We start from the raw sequence: 27,359 nt of genomic DNA, 5'->3' as shown, positions 1-27,359 counted from the left end.
AGCGGGTCCCTGATGGCCCCCGGGAAGCCCTCGACTCTCGCCCTGACGCTGCTCGACGCGAAGGCTATCACCGCATGACGGCTCCGACATTCACGTGACGTGAAAGGAGTTTGAACTTGAACTGGGATCAAGCTTCCCTGGTAACGAACGCTGGAGGTCGGCGCCGCGATCAGAGAGGTAACTGTACGTGGGGAAAAAAAAGAGCAGCGTGAGTTTGGGATGTGCCCTGGCTAAAGTGGCAGAGACGTCTAATTGAGGTAAGCAGCCGCTCAGACATGAATCCTTGCAATCTGCATCTCAGTGGAAAGAGATCCAAGAGAATTATTTTGTTTATCACAGGGCAAAGAGGCCTAATAAACGTGATGATCTCGTAAATGTCGATGTGGTACATTCCTCGTGATGGTTTATGTAGACGGGCATTCCGACATCACTCGCTTATCACGTCGAGGGTGCACGTTGATATTTGAAACCAATGAGTTACCGTGTTGATATGCAACCTGTTTCTGGCGACTGAATGCTGATATATTTCTTTTACCTAAACATTGTCCTGCACATCGCGCTGTATATCTAGGCCTACATTTTTCTTTTGTTTGTGTCCAGTATAGTGATCGTTTTGCCATAATCAACATCATAAAGGGCCAGTCATTCTCTCATAATTTTGGGAAGAATTTGATGTACGGCATTATTTCTCCAAATTCCTCTGTCATCTCCAGCTTGACGTGGGGGTGGGAGGTTCGACATCTTTGAGCACTCCTCGAACGGTACTCTCTGCATCGGGGACCCCTGTTCTGGGGGTCTAGACCTGTCAGCGAGACATCACTCGAGGTTATCAGTCACGCCCCGCATTCTGGACTCGTTAGAGAGAACAGTTATCGCTGGCTCCTGCAATTCCGTCCATGACTCTCATCATTCGCAATCATATCTGAGCGGCGAGTGTGTTTACATTGCCGGGAGGCGCTCTAATACACAACAGTGTGCGTATCAAAAAGGAAAAATCAAGACAAACCATGGCAACGCATTACACTTTGAGTGACTTCAAGTGGTCCGAGTATCTACTATGAGACTAAAACATAATATGGCAAGTCTTATCTTCAAGGGGGTCGTAAGGGTGATCAGGACCGCTTGTTACAATCATGGAAATTAATGCCGATAGATAAAAAGACATCGCGACGAGTCCAGAAGTGACAGTCATTGCCTTGCCCCATCGACGGCGAGGGATCGAGCACATCAGGACGGTCGAAGTTTTGAGCTTACAACCTCTCCAATGATGATCACAAAATTCTTCGTCAGAACTCGATGGATATTTGCTGACAGAGGACAGACGTTTGCCAAATATCGATTTTGAGGGTTTTGTCTTTTTGCTGCATTCTCGTCCGTACGTCATCTCCCGACGCTAGTTGCTATAATTATACAGTTCAACATCGAGAATGGAGTCATTTCGGCGAGTTGTGACGTATATCGTGTTACTGGTCTTTACCGTCTGCGACAGCGTCGCGTTCAGCAGGAGACGAGAATTGTCGCATTCGGAGGCAGTTATGTTACAGGTGAGTTTTATCCCCCTTTCCCTTTAATTACTCGTATAGAATCCAAGTCTGGTGATGTGTTTTCCCCCACATTTTTTTTTCTTGTCCATCAGGATTAAGAAGCCAAATTGTAAAGTCGATGCTCAACGTGATATTATGCAGGATTACGCGAAACCAACGGGAACATAAGAGAAAATGTGGAGCTCAGTCATCCAGAGGAACATTCCACGAAAACCTGTGGAACGATCATCGTGCTCACACAGTTGAATTCTGTCATCGCTCGTGTCATGCACAATCGCTTGTGCTTGACATTTCACTCATTTTTTTTTTCAAAATTGATCAAAAATAAACTTACGACTCCGCTATGCCAGAGGAAGTTAGTATAGATCGAGGCAGTTATGTTAAAGTTCAGTGTTATGTGACCCTTCATGTCAACAAATTTGTTTTTCACATTTTTTGGAGGGGGGGGGGTGGCAGTTTATAAACAATCGACAGTTTGATTTCACTGTGTAAGCACAAATATCATAACATGTTTTTATCATTATTCTGCGCGATTCCAATGTAGTTCAGCATAACTATGGGCTAATGACTCAGTTGTGGTCGCGATTTTTGTGTGATCTTTCGTGGAAGAGAAGGGGCGTGAGGATAGAGACAAACAATGGACAACTAAAATATGCCAACATCATCATCAACAAGGAACAGATACAACTGACTTTGCGTAAGCTCAGCTTCAGACAGTGATAATCCACTCAAACATCTTAGTAATAGTGGCCTCTCATAAAGCGCTGAACTTTGAGTCCTTCAAAAATGATGCTCATGACGCTGTTACATAACCAGCATTACAGCGAAATGACCTGAACACATTGAACGGCAAAAAAAAAATGAAATGAAAGAAAGAAATGTATAGAGACGGAAGAAAGAATGTAAAGAAAGAAAAAAGAAGAAAGAAGGAAAGCAGCGCGATCCAAAAAGGGAATAAAACAGAGAGACTAAAAAGAAAACCGTGAGAATGAGTATATTATCCAGAAACAGGGAAAATAGTGTCACACATAATAAGTGGATAAGCCTAGAACAGGATGGAATGCTAACAAGCAAGCAGGAATAACATGTGCCTATAGGTAGACGAGGATTTTTTTTTTTTTTTTTTTTGGCTCACTTCGCTGGTATCATCATTATACTGTAAAACACATGGGAGAACGATCACGGTCATATTGCCACTGGAGAAAAAAAAACAACAACAACTTGTCTTTGTTCTTTTTTGAATACATATGCCTTTGAAAACACAATAGATTGCTTTTAGTGTCGGTCATGGGAAGTAACCTTGTAAGTATCTTCACTCAGTCAGTCGATGTATAGTCATTAACCTGTGGTCCACATCGTTTCAAGTTCAATTAGTACGCAAATGACGCTCATGGTGTGATATGCACGCACCAAATACATTTACGTGGGCGGCCCACTTATTGTACTTCAGGTTAAAACTGCATGATTTTGGATCGAGAGTGGTAAACAATCGAAAAGAAAAGCCAACTGCAACAACAACACCTGGACGCAGGAAACAAACGCGTTTGTAAGAGGACGCCACAAGCGTTAACGATCTCATCATTTTTCTTGCCACATGGTGTCGTTGCTTGTTTTCTTTTCTTCTTTTCATAACGAGCGCACGGAAATGCGTTGCACTTGTGCGCTGTTTTCTCCTTATGTCATGTTTGTGTGTGTCTCACCTCTCGTGCAAAGTTTTTATCTCTTCCACGTGGGCTAGCCGGACTGGTTTACATGCACGGCTCGTCTTGACGGATAAATTTAGAATAATTCCTAACAAACAATAACAAAACAAAAAGAATTGAAGTCATCTTCGGCACTGCGTGCCAATCAAACATCTGGATGGAGGCGGAAGCGACGCTGGCGTGCGAGAGTCCGTATGCAGGATTTCCAGAGCAACTGGCGCAATTCGAAAGTATCAGGAAGTAAAGTTGGGACAGCTATTCCATTGGTGCAAACATGGCATGCGACGGTATGCTTGACTATCTGTCCGATTTCGTCACAATTATAACCGTGTGTCTCACACAGGTTTTCACAGCTATAGCTGCAATGGGATGGCAGAGATGAATATGGCGTCGCAGGGGGAAGGGGAGAGGTTGGATGATGGGGAAGGCGCGGGGGGGGGGGGAGGATGTCGAAATTCACAAGATCGTCCAGTCTTATGCAGAGCAGTGTCTTGTCACAGAATTGTAACAGTGAAATTCTGCACCAATATAAAGTTAGTCTGGTAACAAAGAGCTAAATTTTATAAGTACAACAGGGAAAATTTGATTAAGATCGGACAAAACTTAAGGAAGCTATGAAATTCTGAAGTTCTGCTAATTTTTGCTAAACAGTTTTCGAACCCTTGATCTAAACATGTAAATCAATAAGCTGATGGCGTCGTCACTGCACCATTTTCCGTTGATCGTGTACACAAAAACTGACTAAATTCAATTTTCTGCTGTGAAAGTGTAAAAACAATTTAATTCCTGGCTGAATAAGTATCAGTTGGAAAAATTATGATTTGAGAATGGGGCATGATTTGAGTTTCAGCAGGTCTCAAAATGTCAAGATTTTGTGTACAAACTATATGGCACGTTGTGACGTCATGACTTCATTGACTCACGTATTTGCATATTCAAACAGACTGTTGAGAAGTGTTGACTTTCTTTATTTTTTATTCGATTTTGGTCAAATTTTCACGATTGTGCTTGTAAGATTTTGCTCTTTCTTTTCAGACTAACCTTAAACTGGTCCGGAATTCCCCTTTAAACTTTGCTAGTCTAGCGAATAATGCTCAGAGTATAGGTTTCGCAAATTTTGCTACTTTAATATTTTCAAAATTTTCATTTCGTTTCGCAATGGACTAAGATAAAGTAAATCTTAACGCTCAACATGATCAATGGATAATAAATGTAAAGAATTGAATGTTTTGAGATGGCAATTTATATTGCACAATATTTGGGCACAGAAAGCAACAATATGTACGTCTTGTGCAGCTTAAAAAAAAGAGAAGAGTCTAGAAAATGTCATGGGCCTCCTCTTCTTGAGCATCTGAGAGTTTAAAATTCCATAAATACTAAGAAAAATGAAGTAGAGTGATATCTATGTCCCAAAACCCGGGTAAAAGTTCACTGAACATGGAATGTCCATGATACAGCTAACCATCCTTTGATTCCACATTCGTGTTATATTTTTAGTCGACCTCGACTTGTTCTACATCACTGTCACGTTCCTAGGCGATCTATCAAGAAGTTATCGTATTTTTTTATCTGTTTGTTTTTATTAACGTATTATTATACAGTGTATAACATTCGTGTTATATTTTTAGTCGACCTCGACTTGTTCTACATCACTGTCACATTCCTAGGCGATCAATCAATCTTTTTGTTTTTATTAACGAGAGACGCAATATTGTCCACACCCCTTCCGTAAACACTTTGCATTTCACTGTCTATACAATTCGACATTACCATTAATCATCAACTCTAACAGGCAAAATGACACTCTTTTTTCCCCCATTTTGGTCGTGTGGTTTTGATTGACTGAACCCTAGGACTTGTCCATACAACCATGACATCACTGGAATGAAATTCAATGATCAGTATAGAACAGTGAGAGGAGCAAAAACAGCAAGTTCACCGGGCTCTGACCTCGTACGCCGGGACAGGAGGCACGTATTATAATGACATCAGCCTTCTGAGGTTACGTACATGTATTATGTCCTAAATGATTCAAAGTGATGCATAGGTGTTTACGGAAAAACCGCTACTGCTGATAATCTATTCTACTGTTCTCGTTGCTGTTGTTGTTGGTGATGCTGCCGCTTCTGTTGTTGTTGTTGCTGCTGCTGCTGCTGATGTTGTTTTTGTTGTCGTCGTCGTCGTTGCTGATATTACTGTTGTTTTTGTTTACGTATCGTTTTGCTTTACCTATGCTGTTATGGAATTTGTGTTTTTTAATTAGTGGCTACGTATTATTCACCACGGTTACCGCTGGCTGCTGTATTCCAACACTGTGACCTGACCTTGTCCGACAATCGTCAGGCATTCGCAATTACCATTGGGTCGTCTTTAGAGTATTAAAGGCACAATTTAACAATAAATTGATTCTATTAGTTTAAAGGGATAGAATACTTTCGGTTCAAATGGGATTTCAGGGTTTCCAACGCTTTTTGATGATGATCTTGTGAGATAATGAGAAACATCTTACTGTCTTATGAAATATGAAACAGCATTTAATTCTTAGATAAATTCAAAATTTGATGAAAATTAGTTTTGAAATGGCTGAGATACCCAAAACAGGGCGATCCTAATAAAAGGTGGGACCAAACTTTTATTAGCATCGCTTTTTTAACTTAGTTTTTGGACATCTCAGCCATCTTAAAGCCGATTTTCATCAAATAAACTTCGAATTTCTATTAGGTTTTGTATGCTTTTTGACATTTGATAAGTGATTTCTAAGTAGGCCTATTACGCATAATAACGTTAAAAATTGAATCCTAATCTCAGCAATATTACACCATCCCTTTAAAACAAAAATCTTAGCTTCATGGTCTTGCATGCTACCAACTAACGTATCCCTTTGAGTTTGACTACCAATGTCTCCTGGACAGCAGTGTCTGAGTGGCCCACTGTGGGCATAGAGCTTCAGGCATCATTCTCATGGTGTTTTAATGATTTGGGCGTTTTGAAGATGATAATCGAACGACTTACGCGGTCGTTATAAATGATAGAAAGCGGTAGAAAAAAAGTAAGATGATTAAAAGTGTATTTTTTGCATAAAAGCAGCAGTCTGGAAAGTAGGAACATCATTAATAATGTTCAGTGTTTTTGCTTGATCGAACTGGGGATCGGAATTAAAGGGGTTAGATTGAATCAAGCGCACAATACGTTTCTGAAGAGTAAGAATTGAATTTATTTTAGTTGAGCCACAATGTCCTTGAACAATATTGGAATAATAGAATCAGAGCATTGTATATAGAATGTAAAAGGGAATTTTTGGATTGTTCCATTATCCATCTTATCATTACAAAGTGCGTCAAATGAGCTACAAATTCATACCACAAGTTCTTAACCTTAGGATACTACATTACACGACTCATTTTTGTTTGCGCGTGCAGTTGTCGTTAATATTGTCGCACTACACAGTGTACATATTAGAAGGACAATTCTTACAGGAAATGAGTTGATTTGTACACACACACACACACACACACACACAAGACAAACAATTTACTAGTATACGAAAATCTTATCTACAATCGGATGAAAAGCAAGGAAATAATGAAATGTCAAAGATTACCAAATTTTTGCAAAGCAGTTCTCGAAGATTTTATGTGAATATGGAAATGAGTGAGCCGATTATGCCATCATCTCACTATTTTCCATTGATCGTGTACAAAAATACTGACAAAAAATAAATTTTCTGCTATTAGAGTGCAAAATATGTTATTTCTGCCTAAATAATTTCAAAATAATGATCAGTCTCGTAGGTTGGGGCATAATTTCATTTTAACAAAAAAAAAAGCAAACAAACAAACAAACACTTTCTACTTGTGTTGTTTATCTTGTTCTTCTGTGTTCTTTGATTGTGTCGCTTGAACTCTATGTTAATATGTTTTTGCCTACACGCTGTACTATCCCCGAACTCGAAATTGTTTGTGATTCATTTACGTCACACATGTTATTCTTTTGCAACCTTGCCAGTTGACATGCCTTCATATACTTTATGTTCTGCGTTATGGCTAATCGACTTAACGCAGCATTTGACTCCCTTGATGACGATGAACTCTTTGATTTGTTTAGACGCTCGCCTACAGAATCAACAAGTCAATTCAATTCACGTTCTTCTGCACTTTATGAAAACCTCGTTGCCAATAATGTTAATTTTTTTTCTAATGATTTGTTTGATGATTTTGACTTTGAACATGATTCCACTTTAATCTCCTCCAAATATGTTACGGTTGATCAATTTAAAGATTTTGTGAAAGATTTTTCAGAAAGTATATTTTCTATAGTACATTTGAATATTAGGAGTATGAATAAGCATTTTGATGAATTACAGGTATTGTTAGATAATCAAAATAAACAACAAATATCTGTAATAGGTTTAACTGAAACATGGTTATCATCTGATATCAATTTACCGTATGCATTGAATGGTTATGATTTGATTGTAAACAATAGAGTGAATAGGACCGGCGGCGGGGTTGCGATTTATTTATCCAATGACCTTGAGTTTGATACTTGTGATGATTTGAATATAATGAATGATATAATAGAGTCTTTGTTTGTTGAAATTTCCATCCCTCAAAGTAAAAATATTATAGTTGGTGTTGTTTATAGACCCCCAAACTCCAGTTCTAAAGATTTTTTAGATAGTATGACGAATTTATTAAAAAGCCCTCGTTTTGTTAATAAATGTATTTATATAATGGGTGATTTTAATATTGATTTGATTAAGAGTGATGATAATACGTCACAAGAATTTCTTGAATTATTTTTGTCATCCTCTTTTTTGCCATTAATTTCCAAACCTACACGTGTTACAAATCATTCTGCCACCCTCCTTGATAATATTTTCACTAATTCTTTACAAGTTTTGAATTCTTCTATAATTTTATCCGATATGACCGATCACTTTCCAATTATAACATGCTGTGACCTTAAACATTCGGTTAATAAGTCTTATTTTCCTTTATTTAAACGTAGAGCCACACCAGAAAATTTAGCTAGTCTTGACGCTTGTTTAGACAGGGTTGATTGGTCAAGTGTTTGTGATACTGATGATGTTAATGTATCATTTGATAATTTTATGGAGATAATCAATAAGCATTTAAATGATTATATTCCTAAACTAAAAGATAAGTCAGTAAATTATAAAACAATACCTAAACTTCCATGGATTTTGAAATCTCTCCTCCGTTCAATTAACAGAAAAAATAGGTTGTATTATAAATTTAAAATGAAAAAAAAACTGAGGAGTCAAAAAATAAATATACATCATATAAGAATATTTTGATTAAGGTCATACGATCTGAAAAGCGGAAATATTATACCATTCAGATAGAAAAATATAAACATGATGTGAAGAATACATGGAAGATATTAAAGCAGGCCATGAATATATCAAAAAAGAAATTGAATATTACAAAAATAAGATTTGATAATAAAGTTGTAGAAGATCCTGGTAATATAGCAAATGTTTTTAAATCTTATTTTTCAATGATTGGAGAGAATCTGGCAAAAGAAGTACCGCAGTCCGAAACGCATTTTGCAAAATTTTTAGGTCAATCCAATCCCAGTTCTATTTTCTTAGCTCCAACTACGAAATATGAAATAATAGACATTGTTACTGCAATGAATGATAAACGAAGTGCCGGTTATGATGATATAAGTAATTTTATTATAAAGGGAATTATATTTTCTATTGCTGACCCACTTTCTCATATTTTCAATAAATCCATATTACATGGTGTTTTTCCTGATTGTATGAAAATTGCTAAGGTGTGTCCTTTATTTAAAAAAGGAGACAGTTTTGATATAAGTAATTATAGACCTATTTCTCTACTTTCATCCCTATCTAAGGTTTTGGAAAAATTGATATTTACAAGAACGATTAAATTTCTCAATTATTATAATGTTTTTACGAATTCTCAATTTGGGTTTCGTCAGAAACACAGCACCATTCATGCTCTTTTGAAGTTTATTGATAACGCCGCACATACTATAGATGACCATTCTCATCTTGTTGGTATCTTCCTGGACTTCTCCAAGGCCTTCGACACAATTAATCACGAAATTTTACTTCATAAATTGTCTCATTATGGTATACGAGGGAAGGCCTTGGAGTGGTTCAGGAGTTACCTGCAAAACCGAAAACAATATGTATCTTTGAACGAGCACAGCTCTAGTCTTGAAGTTATTAAATGTGGCGTCCCTCAGGGAAGTATATTAGGACCTTTACTTTTCATCATTTACATAAATGATTTTTGTAGATCATCCGATATACTTTCTTTTATACTTTTTGCCGATGATTCAAATATTTTCTTCTCCCACCAAAATCCAATCACTCTTGTCGATACTGTTAATTCTGAATTAAAAAAAGTGACTCAATGGATAAGAGCCAATAAATTATCACTGAATCTTCAGAAAACTAACTACATGTTATTCAGTAAGTCTATAGAAGTTTTACGCACAGATATCATCTTTGATGACGTTCATTTAGAGCGTGTATCACATACAAAGTTTCTCGGTATTACAGTAGACGATAAACTTTCGTGGAAGCCTCATATCATTAATATTAGTAAAATAATTTCGCGTAATATTGGTATTATTAATAGACTTAAATCTCATATCCCGTTGTCTTCTTTGCTGACGTTGTATTTTTCATTGATATTACCTTATTTAAATTATGGAATTTTAGCATGGGGCAGTGCCCATCAAACTTTATTAGATAGATTATTGTTATTACAAAAAAAGGCACTTCGTATTATTTGTGGCGTTTCTCCATGTTCCCATGCAGATCCATTATTTGTTAGATATAAGATTTTAAAAATCAAAGACTTGTTTTTCTTTCAGCTGGGTCAGTTTATGTTTAATTATAACACAAATGCACTTCCTAGCATTTTTGATTCAATGTTTCCACGAAATCAATCTTTTCATAATTATCCCACCAGGCGATCAAATGAGTTTCATTTACCCCTTCTGAGAACGTTATTGGCTCAAAATACATTTATATACAGTGGCCCTAGATTTTGGAATTCTTTAAGTTGTGATATAAAAAATTCTTTATCCTTGAATTCGTTTAAGCGTAAGTTAAAATTTTTTTTTGTTGAACTCATATTAAGCTATATATGATTCATTACCTAGCTGGTCTTTACAGCCTAAGGGTTCATCGTCAATCATTGATTTCATCATTGTGTATTTTTTACATTATCTTATTTGTATAAACTTTGTTCGGCTGATCGAGCTGAAACACCTCAATTCCCTCTTCTGATCCAGATGTACAGCACCTCAATTCCATCTTCTGATCCCGATGTTCAGCGTGTTGGCTTTTCCTTTCACTTCATTTTTCTTTCTCTCCTTTCTTTCCATTGTTCTTTTGTGTTTTATTACTGTCATGGTATACCCTACTGTAAAGTCATGTAAAGTCGTTGTGTTTCTACTGTCTTGTTCTGTCCTGTCTTGTTCTGTCCTGTCTTTGTAAAAAAAAAGTTCAATGTATTCATAAGAATCCTTTGAGTGGTTCACAATTTACAAGCATGCTTTTCAGTGAACCTCTCAGTTCTTTCTTTCTTTTTTTTCCCTCCAAACATAACTTTGTATTTTGCCGATATGCATGTATAATTTCATATTTGTTAAACATTATCTACCATGTAAAGTCGAATACATGCATATGTTATATCTTCTGATTCATTTCGTGTTATGTTTGACGAAAAAGAAAGAAGGAATGAAATAAATGAAATGAAATGAATGAATGAAACAGACTAGACGTTTCAAGATTTTTATACAAACTATATATATAGATATGGCAAGTTGTGAGAAGATGACAACATCAACTCACTAATTTGCATATTGATATTAAGTGTTCATGAACTGTTTTACGAAAATTAGATAAATTTCACAATTCTATAACTTCCCTGTAATGTTTATGCTATTTTTGGGTCCAAGTTTCACTGTTGTGCGTACGATACTGAACTCTTTCTTTTCAGACTAGCTTTTAGATGGTCCAGAATTGTCCTATGGCATAATTAAAGATTACGAAGACCAACGATATATCCGTTTTTGATCGCAAACACGGTTGCTATCATGCAGTCTCCCATGATTATATATATAAAAAGTAAAGAGAATCCTTAATTATTCAATCACCCCTCCGTCGTCCAATCTTTCCAGAAAGTTCTATGCTTATTATATCCGAGTTTTTCATACACGCATACATCATTCCAGAAAGTTCTATGCGCTCGTGATCTACGAGTTCTTCATAGTAAGTCGCAAACACGTACGTTCACAGGCACAAGTAAAAGTGACATACATCATAGATGTCATAACATGGAGAATGTGAAGAAATCTTCGGTTTTACTTTGCCTTTCCGCCTCGCCCCATTTTTTCGCTTTCTCTCTCTCTCTCTCTCTCTCTCTGTCTTTCCTTCCCTTTGTTCCCCGTGTTTGTCACCTCCCGGGGGGGGGGGGGGCATTTCATGAAGCGTTTAGGTCGGATATTTTTCTGACAAACTGTTATAAGCTACCGAATTCCTTGCATCTGATTGGCTGAGAGCAATTTTGTCTGACAAGTTTGTCGGACAAAATTCTTCACGAAATGCCCCCCCCCCCCCCCCGATCTTTCTCAGCTACTTTATAAAGACTCTCTGTTGGATTTTACTTATCTTCGCTATGTAAGAAAAAAGATATAAACATTCTCTTCAAATCACTCTTTATCATTCGTAAGATATTGTATCATTCCCATGCAGCTTTACCTATCAGGCTTGTAGATGGGGTCATGGGTTTTAGAAAATCATACCAAAAAAGCACTTCACTAACTTCGAGGGTGGTTACATGCATTCTATCCACATATGTCGCTGCTGTCTTGTTTTTAAGTTAGCTTAAAATGTCTTTGACAAGATTTCTTACACTTACCTCATGTAACTCACCTGAACACCAAACAAAGAATATCAGACATCGCCATCGTAATAACAGTGTCTTGAATAACCTGTTTTGCATAAAAAGTCTGGTCGCAGACAGACACCGCCATATTTACCCGTGCCTTGACGTCCGTGCGTATAATACTGTGGTACCAGGCCTGTACCAGTAAAGAGCAGTCGGCGCGCGCTAAATTGCGGGCAAGTTGTTTACCGCCCACGGTTTCACCCATGCAGACAATGAAGGGAAATAAGATAAACAGATCGAGACTAATAGCATCTCAGTGCCATTCTTATCACATTTTCTCTCCCTTTTTGCGGTGGCACTCGTTGCCTTTTTAACTAATTTCCTCCTCCGACAACAATAAGATGTGATCATTGAACAAACTTGTTGACTAATGCATCCCCTTTGATCTTTGCTTTTATGATTATTATCGCGTGGACGGAGACGTAGTCTGCTCTGATCCCAAGGACACGAAATTTGTAACGTTTTTTATAGCGGGCGAATCAGGCATGCTTTCGACCATTCTAGATCATGTTTTTCTTCGGTAAGTTTCTTCCGTCGCGTTCTTTTATTTTTGCCCTCTTTGACATACCGAAGAGTGTCGGTAAAGACAAGTCACGCACCCCGTACTTTCCAACGAATATACACCATCGCTATAACGCGCCGCGCATGTCGTAAAACTTTTAATGTTATGCAGGGGATAATAGCGCATGATTGGTTTGCGGGCGGGCTTTTTCAACGCCACCGCAGGGTGTGGTCTACCGCCAACCGAAATAATGTGCCCGGTGGTTCTCTCTTGGCGTCATAATTGAGCTCTTTAAGCAACTCATTCGTCATCATTCTCACCCCATGTAGGTCACCAAATGTCAAACATCGTATGATTGCTTCTATAGCTTTTATTTTTTTTTTCTCTTTCTTTTTTCTACAGGGGGGGGGGAGGGGAAAAGATCGAGATTGGAAGTATAATCATGTGTGTGCACAGACACATGCGTACATGCTTATCATACACACATACATAATAAACATACGCACACACACACACACACACACACACACACGCATATGTGTATGTACATGTATAAGTATGCATGTGGGGATGAGGGGCATTGGTTTGCTTTAATGGACACTCCTGAAGTAATACTGCCCAACCGTCATGTTATTCATATTTGTATGTGCTGATTTACAGAAATTGTCTGTGTGTCTTGGTCTCAATGTTGCGTGTACACGTAATTATTGTTGAATTGCAGAGATTAGTGCAAAAGACTGCGTTGAAATTTTTAATTGCTTAACAACGCAACGGACTGCCAAATCAAGTATATTACATTCGAACGAATCAAGTCAGCTTAAATGGTTCCCGATGAAATCGGAGTCCCACTTTGCGCATGAGCAGAAAAAAAAAGGTAATTCATATCAACGGGCAAGCTACTTCTTAAAGGGATCGTATAGTTTTGGTTGAGACCTAATTTCAGGTTTCTACTTTTGGTGAGATAATGAGAAACCTCGTATGAAATATGAAAGAGCATGTAAGTCTATGAGGAATTCAACATTTATTTTATAAAAATTGGTTTTGAAATGGCTGAGATATCCAAAAAAAGAGCGATTCTAATAAAGTGTGGGTCATTCCAAACCCGATTTTCATCAAATAAACTTTGAATTCCTCTTAAAATGGTATGCTCTGTACTATATCATAAGTGTTTTCTTGGTATCTCTCAAAAAATTAAAAGCCCAATTTTCATCTCCACCAATACTGTATACCATCCATTTAATTTCACTTGGATAAGCATCTGTGATATAATGATTATTCATGAAATGCTTATAAATGCTGCTTGCCAGCACATCCACCTGACAGCAAAAGTGGTATGTGGCAATATCAAAGAGAATGAAAGAGATTAGAAAGAGATTGTTGATTATACATTCAATACAAAATAATGAAATGGATGCTTTCCCAGGTGTTAATAGTTATTGACGGATCATTCTGGTCATCTGGCCTATACGCAAGTTCATTATTTATTTGAACAAAGTTGATGAATAAATTGTTAAGTAAAGCTTATGGTCGCTCTGAAGTGCCCCTTACCGATTGAGAAAAAGAAAAGAAAGGTCATTCTTACCATTATAGAGCGCCCATGAGCTAACTCCGATCTGGCTTATTGCTCTCATATACTGTTCCCGTACCCCACGCATGGTTGCGTACTGAGTTGGCCATAATGGTATCTTTGGTATAATATTTACGTTATGACTTTATTTGGGCGAAACATAATCACATACAACACACGTCGTGCTTTGTTTGGGCTCTGTTTGTTATTCCGAAACAAACATTTCCCTATACCTAGATGTTCGTTAATGCGAAAATGAAATAGGATTCGTTATAACCCGAACGAAAGTTCCGAGATTTATTTTTTTTTTTAAAGTGTGCGTACTAACGATCTTATTTCTTTTCAAGATTAACGAACCTTGGGATTAACGAACTTTTACATTTTTGTATGTCTCGCTCCTTGCAGCTTTCACCGAGGTATCATATCTAAAAGCAACCCCAAATTTCATGTTTTTGTTCCTCTATTTGTTTTGCCACTAAAGACAGCTTTTACTCGGTTGTTTGTATCGTCAATTTGCTACTTCACAATGATGCGAATCTGAGTATCTTGATATGCCAGTTATTAATAGTATTCACACGTATAGGCGATTTGGCGAAATACAAAGCTTGAGATTTGCATCGCGATCGTTATCCCGCTATTTTGTACATGTGAATGCGACTAATATCGATTCAGCAAACTGAGAACTAAAGGCATGAAAGCATGAGCCTATAGTCTTGACCCGTCCTACATTCCACAGGATTTACGCGTCACATCGTCACATTACCTCACATCATCTTGGCGAAGGCAAAGTAACAATAGCAACAAGTGATACCTTGATCCCCGCCCCACCCCCACCCCCGAAAGAAGCCAATATTTTGGCTCATCGTGTAGGGCTATTACGCGATTAAAGGTGAATTTTTTTAATGCATACACGTATACATGAAATGATTCAGTTTTATTTGACTTTGCCAGCTCGCTCGCTTGATAGTACGACTGGAAATTCGACAGTGATTGCGTAAGCTTGAAAGCAACTGTAAAACGTTCCTGGACATTGCTCGAAGTTTGTGTCGACACAGGTGCAAATGGGTTACGCGGTAGAAGGCAGTAAACAGATGAGATTTTGAGTAAAATGACCATAAACGCTCTGTGTATTCGTATTCTGTTAGTTTTAGTTTTGACAAATTCGTCGTAATAGAAATCGGTTCAAACCTGAATTATTTATGAATGTAATCGGCACAAACAAATTCGAAATGGTTTTGAATCTATGTTTGTATTCCTACAAAGTCATAATAATCCTTTCCAAGAATTCTTCATTGTCCATTTCCAACCAGTCCCTTTTTATTTGCTTGTTTTTGTGTTTGTTTGTTTGTTTTTTTTTTTTTTGCTTTCATTTCGAGACTAAAGTATGTCTGTCGTGGCTTTCGCTAATTTGAGTTTACAGATTGGTCTGATAAGCTCCAAATAGAGAGAAGAGTTTAACGAAATAAAAAAAATATATATATTTGAAGCCTGCTGACGTGGAAATGCTCTTGGTTTATTGTTCATGAGATGGTGATGAATGAGGTAAAATGTCACCATTACAGCAATCAGGGTGTGCTTTGATCGTCCGCTTTGAATGGCAGAGTGGAGACTTTATGTGCCAGGTTCGCCCCTTGTTGCTGTCACTGCTATTTGCGTTAAAGTTGCGCCTCACAATAGTATCGATAAGCGACTTTGCATCAATGATGCATACGTCGACAACAGCGAGGCAATAAACACACCAATATACAATGTACGTAACATGCTCATGAAAGAATGGATGCCCCCCCCCCCCCCCCTTCTGGCGCTTTTATGTTTCTTAGCATTAAGCATACGTGAAAATGCATTTTCACAGCACTCGTCGCAGTAACAGAGAGCAAACTTTACTCCGGACTTCTTGCAACAAATTGGATTGTCAGCCTCACATCATTACAACATTCTACCGTTCATACCGGATTAGGTAAAAGGGGTGTATTCATAACTCACGAAATCTGAGAAAAATATAATGTAAGTTGATTAATAGTCTGTTTTGTTTTTCCAGGGTGTGGTGTACTCCAGGTTTAGTGATTTCTTTCGTATTCACCTATCTGCATGTGGAATGATATTGGTATATATATATATATATATCAGGGCTCGACACTAACGGTGGCCCGGTGGCCCGGGGCCACCAAAAATGAAAGTCGGGCCACCAAATTTCAAAAAAGGGCAAATTTGGTGGCCCGCCTCGGGCCACCAAAATTTTTTGAAAAGTATGTCAATAAATTCGTAACTTTTTGCGCCGGAAATTAGCAGTTAAATTTGTTCAAAGGATGGATGAAAAGGACTGAATGAATGCCTGAGAGTGAGTGTTGCAAGTTTGTTGAAGTTTATTGATGAGTAGATATGTCCAACTTCTAATTCTTACTATCATAAATCTTAAATATTTGACTCATTAAAAAAAAAAGGACTTTTAATGTTTTTTATTGGGTTTTTTTCGGGACACCAAATTTTTCTCTCGGGCCACCAAAAATTTGAAATTTAGGATTTTGGTGGCCCCATCGGGCCACCAAACAAAAAAGTTAGTGTCGAGCCATGTATATATATATATATGTCAGGAAAGGAATATATTTGTCTCGAGTGTTTAACCATTGATTTTGTACAAAATTTCGTTAGGTCAATGACGCCTCTGTTGGTTAGGATACCCCAGACAGTATGCATAAAAGAAAATTAGTTAATTGGATTCATTTATGCCGTATTACATCATTGTGTTAAGTTCAGGCGAGCTCATCCGGCTGTGAGGTTAGGTTAATGATATTCAGGAATATGATTAGGTGCTAGGGAAGTCTTAATTTAGTAAGTAGAGGTAGTTTGCTTTGTGAGGAGAATTTTTAATGCATACTTCTGTCTGAGCCATATGTTAATCGATTTCAGCAGTTTATGTATAAGTACTGATGTAAGGGAATATTAGGCAGAGAAACACTTTGGTTGTTTTGTTTTTGTCAATATCCCATTATAGTTGTTGTGTGTATGGCAAATTTGCGTATGTGTTTGAATCCAGAGCATTTTTGTGTAGCTGAGACTTTGGGCTATCGTGAGTGTGTCCTTCATTTTTTCATACGATGTCGGGATTACGTTAAAAAGCTTGGTTGAAATTAAAGCTTATCTTTGATGTATTGAGATGTTTCTTTCTTTCTGCAACTTTCTTTGCAATAACTCAAGAAAAACAGCCTTTATCACCCCAAAATTTTGCACATGTTTAGTCTATGTTACGTACATTATTTTATAAGATAACCATTTGATCGGACACCATCTTGGGTATGTAAATTAGGGTCAAAGGTCATAAATGTTTCATCCTGTATTTTAGTGAATACATGTCCTATCTCTCCCATATTTTGCACACGCAAGACCATGCTACAAGAATCTTTTCACAAGATAACCACTTTTTGCTCAGATGCCATTATGTCTGCGCATAGTTGGGTCAATGGTGAAATATATTTCATTCTGTATCTTCGTTATGACGTGTTATTTCTATGGGAGTGCAGTTTTTCTGCAAATGAAAATTGATATGACTATGCACTAGCTCACTTCTGCTTCAATGAATTTCTCCCCGATTTTAATATGTTGTAGCTGTGACTTTGGGCTATCGTGAATGTACCCTTCCTTTTTTATACGATGTCGGGATTATGTTAAAAACTTGGTTGAATTTAAAGCTTATCTGTAATGTACTGAGATGTTTTTATCTTTCTGCAACTTTCTTTGCAATAACTCAAGAAAAACAGCCCCATCACCCCCAAATTTTGCACATGTTTAGTTCATGTCACGTACATTATTTTATAAGATAACAACTATTGATCGGACATCATTTTGGGTATGTAAATTAGGGTCAAAGGTCATAAATGTTTCATTCTGTATCTTAGTGAATCCATGTCTTATTTCTCCCATATTTTGCACACGCAAAGACTATGTTATAAGAATCTTTTCACAAGATAACCACTTTTTGCTCAGATGCCACCATGTCTGTGCAAAGTTGGGTCAATGGTCAAATATACATGTACTTCATTCTGTATCTTCGTTACGACGTGTTATCTCTATGGGAGTGCAGTTTTTCTGCAAATGAAAATTGACATGATTATCTTTTTCGAGCACTAGCTCATTTATGCTTCAATGAATTTCTCTCAGATTTTAATATGTTGTAGCTGAGATCTTGGACTATCGTGAATGTACCCTTCGTTTTTTCATACGATGTCGGGATTACGTTAAAAAACTTGGTTGAATTTAAAGCTTATCTGCAATGTATTGAGATGTTTCTTTCTTTCTGCAACTTTCTTTGCAATAACTCAAGAAAAACAGTTTCTATCACCGTTAAATTTTGCACATGCTTAGTTCATGTCACATACATTAATTCATAAAATAACAACTTTTTGATCAGACACCATTTTGGGTATGTCAATTAGGGTCAAAGGTTATAAATGTTTCATTCCGTATCTCAGTGAATACATGTCCTATCTCTTCCATATGTTTTACATTGATATAGCTGATTCTGGGTGAATGCACTGGTCGGGGAGGAAGGTCTCGAGCCTCGGTGATTAAGTTTGCCTTTTCCTCCCCTGGCAACCAGCAGCATGCACCTGGAACCACCACAATTTTTATATCATGTATTTACGATTTTCTGTTTGTATTTTATATCAGCTTGTATTGTACATTGTATATTGAATTGCCGAATAAATAATAATAATAATAATTGGTACGGGGCTTGAATTAACGTCGGCGAGCGAGCGGGACTGTCATGCTGAGGCGACTACCGGTACGAGGGACGAGCGTCGCTAGCTGAGCCACACCTGCTGAGCCACACCCGTTGACGACCTGCGGTCTACCGGGCACGACGCTGGCGCAGTACCAACTACTAAAGGGGGGACACGAACCCGGAACCCAGAGCAGTATAGCCAAAAGTTACTCTCTAAAAAAATCGAGTGAAAATATTCACTCCTAAAAGAGTGAATACAAAAAAGAGTGAATTTGGAGTGAAAATGTTCATTTTCACTCATTTTGGAGTGACCTCAGGGATCACTCGAAGATTTGGGAGTGATCCCTGAGGTCACTCTAAAACGAGTGAAAACGAACATTTCACTCAAAATTCACTCCAATTTCACTCTAAATTCACTCTTTTTTTGTATTCACTCTTTTAGGAGTGAATATTTTCACTCGATTTTTTTTAGAGAGTACGTGTTTATTTATACTTTGTTTTGTATTTGATATTTTTATATCAAATCTTCAACTTTGTAACAAAACCAAAACTCGATTATTAAAGACGTTGATTTAACTGTATTTGATTTGTTTCAATTTGATGCTTACGTGTCAAGGTAGCAGACTAAACAAAAAAAAAAAGGTCGCTTATGTGACAATATATATATATATATAATATACATACATACATTTCCTTTAGCATGAACCCGAAAAGGTTGCGGTTGAAAACAAAAACAAAAACAACAGTAAACACAAAACATATAAAAAAATGTCATGCAGTCTGACTGAAAGTTTGTTTTGCTTTTTTCTTGAATGATATAACCTACCTTGCAGCTTGAAAAGTGATTTGACTGAGGGATATGGAACAAATTGGATTGACGGGAAATCGAAAACCTATCACCTTGTAGTTTGTGTGTTTGTGTGGCAATGTTAAACTTACTTCCGGCATTATCAAATGATAGTTTTTCCTTGAATTTAATGGCGTACTGTAAGTCCAATTTCAATACGTAAACGATGGAAGGTTAAGGTCCAAACTTAGATAGATTGCATGTACTAGTATATGTGCGTGGGCGTGTGCATGTTTATGTTCTTATGAGTATGTTTGTGTGTGGATATGTAGCTATGTCTACGTGGGGATTATCATATTCGTCTATCCGTCAGCCTTATCCCTACATTTTCATCTGATTTTTTACAGAGTATATGCTTGATATTTTCATTGTCATTTCTAATTTCATCCATTTCTCATATTCCTCAAACTATTTCACTGGAAATCATATGAGAAACGTACAGTAATGATAAGCACTAAACAAACAAACAAAAAACAAACAAACAAACAGACATGTACGTTCACCGCATATCTCAATAGCGATTGACATCATGCACCTCCATCATGTGGTATAAAATCCCTAATGAATACAGCGAGTGTAAACAAAATAATGTGGCACCTATACGTGAAGGCGAATCGGCACAGATATATAAAATCTACGCTACCAGGATTAATATACTGTAGTCAAATGAAAGTGGTGTACATAGAATTCTGGACTAGAAACGAAAAAAAAAAAAACATCAGCAGTAAGTAAACGGGATTACAAAGTTTTAAAACTGTTGGTCTTTATAAAAATATGTCACGTTGTTCCATCTACGCATCTAACGAGTGCCAGCTCTATATGGTACTTGAACTTCGTGTCAACCCAGTTGTCTCAAACGGTGTTCAAATAAACCTATTTTTCAATGTCATAACTGTGAAGAACGTCCGAGCGTGAACGCGAGAGCCTGAGAAAACGTTGCTCGTAGCATCCGCGATAAACGACAGCCTCTCTCATACCGCCCCACCCCACCCCCAACAAGCATCTCCTACCGTCATACGTAGAGGGCGCGGGGTCAAACAAATTTGTAAATCATTTTCTAAATAGGCGGCATCGTTGAAACGAACGAGGAGCGAGTATCGCCAGCCGTTTAATGGGAGCTTGATGGGAGGTGCTAAATCATTTTTCTCATTCTCTGGTGGCATTCATGACCCTCTTATCTCCTGTCCATTCTTCAGTTATCCCGAATGAAAATATTTGATCTGAATTCAGCTATTTCTAAGGAGCTCAGTGTAACGACTTTTGATAAGATGAGTGTTTAGTGAGCCTGGTCCCGATTTTTTTTTTCAGTGCTTTTCGTAAAATCTTGGGTTGGCCTTTTTCTTATCATCGGGCACCGTCTTGAAATAGACTTTTAAGACCTATTGTATACGGTAAATACATTATTTCACCTTTTTTATTCTTTTGACACTAGCTTTATGTTTTCATTTTTTTTCAAGTGAAGGATGAATAAACTTTCCTGTTTGAAATGGATAAAATTGATGTGTAAACAAATAAAGAGTCTATTATATACCAAGTGCAGATCAATGACAAACTAAAAAAAAAAAAGAGGGGAGTCATTTGGTTTCTGGTTGTGTATGAATGTGAATAGCGTTAAGACGATATCAACATTATTTTTTTTAAACAAAGAAACAGATTTCACTCGAACCGCTCCCAAAACTTGATTGCAATATCTGAAACGATTCAGGCACCAGAGGGCGCACTTTGGTTTTTAGAGGGACTTCAAAAACGTTGCAGTCATCACCATGAATTTAAATAAATTATATGGAAGTTTAATCAGCAGTCCTCATGGCATTCTCCCTAGACATAAGACGGGAAATCTGTTGAACGTTCCAATGAGGTGACATGCATAAATTCTAACTGAAACTAATGCCATAATTTGCTGAAGATGTTATCTCTTCTTCTTCGCTTTGTCCCCTTTCCCAAACCACCGATTTGTTTCCACAGGAGTACCGTTTGCAGGTGGAGCGCAAGCTTAGCTCCGTCAGGGCCAGCCCGGACTTCCTGCGCATCTTCGTGACTGAAGACGAGCTCCAGCCGACGTTCACGGCCATGGTCAACAAGACCGTGCAGGACAAGAACAAGGGCCGCCTCTTTTACAGCGGCACCTCCATCGAGTTCAGCGAGGAGATTAGTCAACAAGGTGAATCTCCTTCGCTTAGATATATATTTTCTTCACAAATTCATTAATACAGAAATTATTGCTTTACATTCAATCTACAATAATGTCCAAATAAATGAACGAAGAATACAAGAGAGGTGATTGATACGAATTGGTATTTGATACCTGCATTCGTCAGATGCTCGTAACTTCTTGCACGTAATTATGTTTTTAATTTCACACAAACTCTCGCAGTGGTTAGGCATCCCTATTTGTTCTGTTTTAATTCTTTTGTCATTTGTTTTGTTGCTGTTTTCATTAGATATGGAAATATGATTTGTTAAAAAGTTGATTCGTTAGATTCTGACTGTAAAATCATTGTGAATCGTCACCACATTGAAATGGCCTGTAGTCCGTATTTCAGAAATATACATTCATAAATATAACCATAACAATTTGTGCACTATATTTTCCTCTATGTGTATCTCAAACAACCCAAAACACACACCTCACACACACGCACACACACACACACACACAAAAAAACACACAACACACACACAACCCACTCAAGGTGATGACTCTAAATCCAGAGAGAAGGGGCGAATGATAAAATGGACAGAATGCTTCTGAAAATGGACTTAGAATTATATTACTGAATTAAACAGAATGAGCATGCACATGTATCTAGCTGATTTCCATCTTCTAATACCCCCCTCAGCAATGGCGGCCTGGATTGCCCACGGGAAGTCAGTGCCGTGCTCAGAACCGAAGCCCCTTCTTCTCGACATGTTCGACGAGCTCAACCTCCCCCGCTGGACCGGCAGCTACATCTACCCGAAGTGCACGTGGGTGCGGCGGTGTGCCGAAAGCGGCTGCTGTGCCAGCGAGCTGCAGCACTGCGCCAGCGTCCCTGGGACTCGGGTGAACGTCACTAGACCGGTATATGGGACGGGGCTTCTCTCTACCTTCTTACATTAGACCGTTTCCATGTATTGATTACACAATTACTTCCCACTCAGTGAGTGGCAAGATTTTCTTTATGTATCTCTTTACCTGGGGCCATCTTCCTCGTCAAGCTTAGCTTATGATGATGGTCCCCTGCATTTCATTTTTATCATTTCCTATTGCTTCCTTTCATATATGATATTCGTTCTTGAAAAAAAAAGAAGAAAATGTATGTAAGATCCAAACGTTACGAATATTAGCTGTGTAAATGACTATGCAAGTATTTTGTTGACTTGTTGATTTGTATTGATTTTGAAATGCAGAAATAAAAACTGAACTGAACTGAACTGATATTAATCGTAGACGTTTTTCCGACTGCCTAGTAACAAACCATTTAATTCACCTGCTCCTTCCAATCAACTTTCTAAAGTCCCGCTTTAACAGAGCCTTGTTACCGCGACAATTAAATAGCTTACTGGGTCATCAGAAGAAATTACAAATTGAGTGAATTGAATATAGTCCAGTAAACCGGCATATAAAAATGGAGCGTAAGCGTGAGTGTTTGTTGTTGTTTTTATGCATTCACTTTGGATGTCGATCACACCAGTCTTGTCTACAGATTTAACATCATGTTGAATAAGACACACTCAAACACACACACATATACACACATACACAAAAATGCTTATACGCTGCTCGTACTTTGGTTTGTTTTGCTTTATGCGTAATTTTTTTGCTCGTGCTTTTCTTTTGATATTTTTTGAGAGTTTAGTTGTTTTTTAGATGTTAGCTAGTTTGTTTTGCTTCTTATTCAAAAGTTTATCAAATATCGCAGAGAATAGGTAAATTGGAAAAAAGAAATTCTTCCAACTAAATTTTTTTTTTACTCCTTGCCTTCTGCAGTTGCATGATATATATTTTTCTTTCTTCTTCAATTTCTGTGATCAGATACTTATTCAGATAGATTTTAAAGGAAATATTTATGAATGCCAGGCCTTACCATTATGGAACGATCGAAACTGACGGTCAAGTATCAGCGGAAAAACACCCCCCCCCCCCAACACACACACACACACATACACACAAAATCGTCATTTCTCAAATTGGTCAATTTCGTCTGGAGCTTCATGAATACCTCACGTCTTATATACTATCACAACGATGAAGCATTCATGATTGTTGCTTGTTATATATGGCATCAAAGGTGATGACGATTCCATGATGTGATGATGATGTTATAACTTTTCAGTTCGTCAAAGTGGTGGTAACGGACATCACCGCCAGCGGCGCCGTGACTCACCGGAGCGAGTTCCTGAACTACACCCTCTACGAGGACACGGCGTGTGAGTGTCGAAACAGGCCGGACGCCGAGATACCGTGCGCTCCTCGGCCGTGCCCAGAGGTTAGCATAGAGTGCTGCAGTCAGATTTTGATTTCTGTTTTGGTTTTTTTTTTTTTTAAAGACGTCATCACATGCCACGATTACAATTTCTTTTAAGCCCGCCTCACACAGTGCGATTCCTTGCACATCGCAGAGAACGCCAGCTGATGGTGCACAGTGTAAGGATCGAGGTCTGCGACATACAATAGCCGCCATTTTTTGAATATCCTGCAACAAAGAAGCAACGACGCGAGATATCACTCTTTTTTTTTCTTTCTTTGGTTGAAACGAACCGCAAGCTATTGCTAGTCAAAATTGCACAGTGTGAGACGAGCTTTAGAGAGAGAAAAAAAGACCCAATAAGCGTCAAAAGGTGGTATATTCTAGTTATGGTAGATTACGGCAGTAGAGAACTTGGAGGAGAGATTAGCCGTGATGGTGGGAAGTGGATTAGAAAAGAGATGTGAGTAAGATTAGCATATTATGAGAGAGAGACAGAGATAATGAGAGAGAAATAGAGTGGGAGGGGAGATAGAGAGGGAGAAAGAGGAGAAGGTAGGAAAAAAGATTACTGCGATGATGTCACCAAGATGAAAATCGACATGTTGGTCTCCATCACTTTAAGGAGGGTATAGACAGCTTAGTGAAATGAGCGCGTATAAAACTGGAAAGTGGTCATGAAAGTTGTAAGTGAAGAATGAATGGAGAGAGAAAGAAAGAATGAATGGAGAGAGAAAGAAAGAAGGACGAGAAAGGAGAGGACACACATGGAGAAAGAAAGACCAAGAAAGATGGATTGGAGTTCTCCAATGACGTCACGTGAACAGGACAGTGCAGACACAGCTCGAATGCAAAACGGATCAGTGCAAAACGGAGATGAGAAGAGTCGAAAGAGGGCGCACGCCTGCCCCTGTCCAACTCTTCATTTAAGACAAAAATGAAGCTCGTGATCTCGACACAATAAAAGATCCCAGTGTTTAAAATGCGCGAATGTCGGTCTTTCTACATTTTTAATGGAACTCTTGCGTGTGCGCGTTTTTAATCTTGTTTATTTCTTGAATTTCAAATATTATCAAGTTTCTCGATGGCTGTTACGGTTAATTAAAAAGTGCAGTTACCGGTAGATAAAATATATTGTGTGACCGTATTGAGAAATATGAAAGAGAGAGAGAGAGAAACGACAGTTCACACAACAAGATGCATCATTTTATCTTTCTGTATTTTCCAGTAATGCAAAGACACTCTCCGCAATCTCGAGAAAACTTCACAGTTTTCAAGAGAATGTTCAGAAATGGCACGGTTCTACTGAGCAATGTGTTTGATTAGTTGCCACAGTGGTTGTAACAATAGATAGCTGTCGTTTCCATTTACATCATGCAAAGGAAAACAGTTAAAGCATATATCTTCGTTATAAAAGCTGTCTCTGTTCTAAATATTGCATTAAATATATTTGTTACCTGTACGAAATTTTTGCCCCTATCTCCCCTCCAACCTGGACAGAAACAAGACTTTAGCGTGGCGCTCTGTGCTTGCAAGTGTCGGAAGAGGTGTCCCCATCCGTTTGTGCAGATCCTGGAGACCTGTGAGTGCACCTGTGAGCCGGGCGACAGAAGGTGCCTCAAGATGAGAAGGGGGAAGGTGGAGCTCCAACAGACACAGTGCAGGTAGGAATACCACAACTGTGGGCACACCGAGCACGGTAACGGCTAACAAAATAAATGTCCAACTGGGGATTTTGATGCTCTTACTTTTTACGTAAGAGTGAAATTTTTGGGCATTTTGTACCAAACTTATTGATTTTTGTAACAGAACCAGACATGGTTCTTTTTGGCTCACCATAGCAAAAAACCGGACCGTTGCCGTTGCCGTGATCGGTGTGCCGAGGCCTAAACTGTGTGCAAGAATCATTGTGACCGGGAAGCGGGTGATGGACTCTTGTGAAGGACGAACAGGGAGGCACACAGCGTCCCACATCTTTCATCATTCACATCGGTCGATTTTCCAAGTTGATATTCTTCTTCTTGACTGACTGTTGCTAGTCACTTTGAACCACGGAGAGTGGACACCACCCCCCCCCCCCCCCCCCCCCCCCGTTGTGTTTGCTCCTAACAACATATGCGGATGTTTAAGACGATGATTGCGTTGGCCGTTCTACTCTCTCCCTGCGTCGTGTTGCTTTAGATGTAAGTGGCTTTAGATCAATTCAATTCAAATCAAATGATGAATTGATAGATGACGCGAGGACGCAACCTATACAAAGTAAGAGGGCGCCCCCATATGATCAGTGCATCAAGTAGCTCTCTGCGTCGTGAATTGAGCGGACGCAAAAATGGTCCAGAACGCGTAAAGGAAGCTCAGACGACGCGAGATCAATTAATTTTGATAAGCAATTTTGCTTATTGTAAGAGCGCCATGAGCATCATTCTTGATGGACTTCAGCGCATTATAAGAGGCCACTATTATTATCATTATTATTATTATTATTATTATTATTATTATTATTATTATTATTATTATTATGGGCAGAACAGTCCTTTTTTTCTTGTTGTTCATTTGAACTTCCGCGTCGCGAAAACGTTAAGCTCCATAATACCAATAACAACGCAGAAATAGTCCCTTTTTACGAAAAACTTTGATTTGTTTTTTTAGTCAAGACTTTATTCTTCCGTCACTATCGTAGTCTTCGTATGAACCGCTCATGTACAAACCAACCATTACCCCCTCAAATGAACGGACTCATCGAAAAGAGATATTCTATTTGTCAGGCTGACTACATGAGTTAATTCTTATGCCATCACCATAGACGGCGTGACAGGGCAGAACAAAATTTTTTGGCGTTACTTGCATATTACGGCTGTTTTTTCAATATCTTATTTCTATCTAGCTGTGTTGGTCATGGATGCGAACAGCCCGAGTGCAGACGGAACTGGGTATTCTCCAAGACGCACTGTCGTTGCATGGAAAGAGCGCCCCCAGATGTCGATAGACGCGCACGCATTCTCAACGGTGCGGCACGCGTCTCGACCGCGGCAGATACGGACCTCCTTGGTGAGCAAGGCTCGGGC

General features: G+C 38.3%; 1 protein-coding gene across 1 annotated transcript; it reads left to right on the top strand.

The window, feature by feature from the left end:
* On the top strand, positions 1 to 27,359 carry LOC139735922 (uncharacterized; the record flags this gene model as incomplete). The annotated part of the gene is made up of 7 exons (XM_071646710.1): positions 1 to 257; positions 714 to 1,544; positions 21,812 to 22,007; positions 22,687 to 22,907; positions 24,163 to 24,315; positions 25,795 to 25,958; positions 27,179 to 27,359. Coding segments are annotated over exons 2-7 (1,032 nt in total), but the record flags the coding sequence as incomplete, so codon positions are not given.

This window comes from Diadema antillarum, unplaced genomic scaffold (assembly GCF_040938485.1).
Source record: "Diadema antillarum isolate AM-2024a unplaced genomic scaffold, OU_Dant_1.0 scf00000003, whole genome shotgun sequence".
Taxonomy (NCBI): Eukaryota; Metazoa; Echinodermata; class Echinoidea; order Diadematoida; family Diadematidae; genus Diadema; species Diadema antillarum.
This window is presented reverse-complemented; position numbering and strand designations above follow the sequence as displayed.